Below are 3,635 nucleotides of genomic sequence, written 5' to 3'. Positions count from 1 at the left end.
AGCCTTAGCTGGCCATGCCCGAAGTCCTTACCTTAACCGCAAGGAAGGGGATGCCGAAATAAAATAAGGATTCAATCCAGCCACAGGTTCCCCTATGGCTACCTTGTAAAGTTGTGAAAAAGCAAAGAAAGAATGGCTATAAACATCATCGACCTTTCATTGATCTTTTGCTCCTCGGGCGTTTGCCAGTCGATCAACCAAGAAATGAGTTGGTCGAGGTGGAGTGACTGAAATATCTCTGACGTCATCAAAATATCTCCCTTATACAGGAACACATAGCCAAAGAAGAAGACGCTTTAAGATGATCCCCAGAGTTGTGTTCGCTATTCTAAAAAAGAAAGAAAGAGATTTTTTTGAGATTCTCAATTCTGCCTTTTTTGATCCCATGCTTTCCGTTGGTCAACAACCAACTAAAGTGCTCTATACTTCTTCACTACTCCTACAGGCTTGACGGAGTTAAGCTGTATTGAGGGAATCGTTTTGTCTCAATCAATCAAGAATGCCTCAACTAGATAAATTCACTTATTTCACACTGGATCTAGCGCAGATCGTCTCCAGCCCACTTGAACAATTTGATATAATCCTATTGATTCCTATGAAAATAGGAAACTTATATTTCTCATTCACAAATCCATCTTTGTTTATGCTACTAACTCTCAGTTTGGTCCTACTTTTGGTTTATTTTGTTACTAAAAAGGGAGGAGGAAACTCAGTACCAAATGCTTGGCAATCCTTGGTAGAGCTTATTTATGATTTCGTGCTGAACCCGGTAAACGAACAAATAGGTGGTCTTTCCGAAAATGTTAAACAAAAGTTTTCCCCTCGCATCTCGGTCACTTTTACTTTTTCGTTATTTTGTAATCCCCAGGGTATGATACCTTATAGCTTCACAGTTACAAGTCATTTTCTCATTACTTTGGGTCTCTCATTTTTTATTTTTATTGGCATTACTATAGTGGGATTTCAAAAAAATGGGCTTTATTTTTTAAGCTTCTTATTACCTGCAGGAGTCCCACTGCCATTAGCACCTTTTTTAGTACTCCTTGAGCTAATCCCTTATTGTTTTCGAGCATTAAGCTCAGGAATACGTTTATTTACTAATATGATGGCCGGTCATAGTTCATTAAAGATTTTAAGTGGGTTCGCTTGGACTACGCTATGTATGAATGATCTTTTATATTTCATAGGGGATCTTGGTCCTTTATTTATAGTTCTTGCATTAATCGGTCTGGAATTAGGTGTAGCTATATCACAAGCTCATGTTTCTACGATCTTAATCTGTATTTACTTGAATGATGCTATAAATCTTCATCAAAGTGCTTATTTTTTTATAATTGAACAAAAGCGAGTCTGAATGGGTATACTTAGTCGTGGAGCATTCCGAGTCTTTTCTTTAGGGATCGTTCCTGCGCATCTCCTTACTTTATAGCAGTTATTGCTCCAGTTCCAGAAGGTATATAGCTCTCGCCTCAGCTTTTTCTTTGAAATCGGAGACTGTTCCAATTTCCTACTGAGATAGGCAAGCGGAGGGAGAACTAGACGTATCTTTCTAGGCAAAGACAGGTTAGAATGGATAGCTCGCGGGTGGGATTGACGGGATAGATCACTATTGCAGAAGGAGGTAGAACCGGGGAAAGAATTATGGCTATAAAGGTCCTCGCCCTCTTAGGCACATGGTTCTAAAGATTCAATCTCAAAGCGGTACTAAAGATTAGGCAGAAGAAGAACTAGAACTCGAATTCTTCGCCCCTCCCCCTGTACCAAGAAGCAAGTTCAGAACATAAGGATAATGGGCTCGTCTATTAGAAGTTATTAGTTTATGGAGCTATCTCAGATATCTCGAGTAAGGAGACGGGACAGGTTTGATAGTTAGAGTTCTATTTCTAGGAAGGAAGAGACTATCGGGAAGCTCACTCTCGGCCGGGCTCGAAGCAGAGAGTAGAACGTAATATCTCTTGTTTGTTCAGCTTATCAAGCTATTACAAAAGAGTCCTCAAAGAAAGCAAGCAGCAATAGTCTGCGCATAGCATACTCTCTCAGTTCTTCTCCTTTTACGACCGGTCGAAGGGGAATGGGCCAACTCGAAATGGACCAATTCGAGAAAAGGGTCAAGATATGGTGCTGCGGTCAGAACAAGGAATCCTTTCTAGGAGGATAATGCAAATTGTGATATATCTCAATAGTTAACGGAAAGGAATAGGCGAGAGGAGAAGTGTTGTTTGCAAGCGAACCTAATAATGCCACGAGGCGGAGAGCCTTTCGATGAAGCCTGCACCCACTAGGAAAAAGGAATAATATACCTTGCCAGAGTTTCCCCATAAGGGGTCTTAAACAACATAAGAAAAAGCTTCACCGACTGCTTTATCCACGAGAATGTCATTTGATGCTTTTGGTATATGCAAACCTATTATATTTTTAAAGTTATCAGTCGATCATATCTAATTTTTATTGCAATTTCAGGGAAGTTTTTCTTATAAAAAATTATATCTCATGAAGAAACAACTCATTTATATGAATCCGCCACTGAATGTGGTAAGTCTCTTGACCAACCAAATTTCTTTCATGTACTTTTTTTACTTTCATACTTTGTAATCATTTTTTTATCTACTAAATGGTGATTATTAGTGTAAGCATCATCTTCCTATTTACAGTTTACTTAAATCCATGTTTATGACCAACATGGATTGTGATGCAGTGATGAGACTGCTTCACCCTTGAACAAAGGTCTCAAGTTCGAACTCTGAGTATGGAGAAAATCCTATTGAGCGTCATATCCAAAATGAACCCTGCCCGAATTAATCGGAACTTCAATCGGATTATCAAACATCGGGTGAAAAATAAAAATAAAAAAATCTATGTTTATGCTCTATCTTAGGTTGTGCAATGTAATTATAGAAAGAAAAAAAAAAACAATCATATAAATTGTAAGAAATAAGAGAAAAAACATAACGTAAAGAAAATTGGTAGTTTCAACATCTGCAAATATTTGTGAAAAAATAATTTGTTTTCTTTTCCATTATCTCCTTCTTAAGTCTTTTTTTTCCTCATTAAAAGTTGTCAAATATAACTTTGAAGAATGTAAAATGTGAATGATTAATTTAAAACACCACAAAAAGTGCTATTTCAGAATGGACTCTACTCGTTGCTGGGGTATAAGGCTAATTTTTTTTTTTTTTGGATTTATTAATCATGTATTTTGTAATATCATAGCTTTTATGTGCAATTTAGTTTGAATATTATTGCATGCTTATGGTATATTTATTTTTAGAGATTTGTGTTTTTTATACAGGTGCAATTGATAGAAGGGTTTGGAGGCCACATATTAGGATAGAAGGTTAAATTCCTTTAATTTATGAATCATGTTTTTTGTTGCCGTAACTTTTATATGCAACTTAGTTTTAATATCATTGCATGCCCGTAGTATATTTGTTTTAAGAAATTTATGATTCTTCTCTGTATGAGTGCATTAGATAGGAGGGTATGGAGCTCATGAATTAGGATAAAGGGTTAAACTACGGATTAGGGTAGAAGGGTAGTAAGTAGTTATACTTTGACTTGATCATTATCAATAGATTTAAATTTGAAGGGAGTCTGAGAGCATTATGTCTGTAGTAGTTTTGGAGTAGAGCAAACAA

At 36.7% G+C, this 3,635-nt stretch overlaps 1 protein-coding gene across 1 annotated transcript; it reads left to right on the top strand.

The window, feature by feature from the left end:
* The first annotated feature begins 251 nt into the window (after window positions 1-251).
* LOC124890413 (ATP synthase subunit a-like) lies at window positions 252-1,384 on the top strand. Its single transcript, XM_047402254.1, has one exon. The coding sequence runs from the start codon at window positions 500-502 to the stop codon at window positions 1,352-1,354; it is 855 nt and encodes a 284-aa protein (XP_047258210.1). The 5' UTR covers window positions 252-499; the 3' UTR covers window positions 1,355-1,384.
* The last annotated feature ends 2,251 nt before the right edge of the window (window positions 1,385-3,635 follow it).

This window comes from Capsicum annuum, unplaced genomic scaffold (genome assembly GCF_002878395.1).
Source record: "Capsicum annuum cultivar UCD-10X-F1 unplaced genomic scaffold, UCD10Xv1.1 ctg1715, whole genome shotgun sequence".
In the NCBI taxonomy this organism is placed as follows: Eukaryota; Viridiplantae; Streptophyta; class Magnoliopsida; order Solanales; family Solanaceae; genus Capsicum; species Capsicum annuum.
Note: the sequence above shows the minus strand (reverse complement) of the source record. Positions and strands in the feature narration are given on the sequence as shown.

Excerpts from the sequence above, each read along its gene's own strand:
- LOC124890413 (XM_047402254.1), top strand. The coding sequence starts at position 500 with ATGCCTCAACTAGATAAATTCACTTATTTCACACTGGATCTAGCGCAG.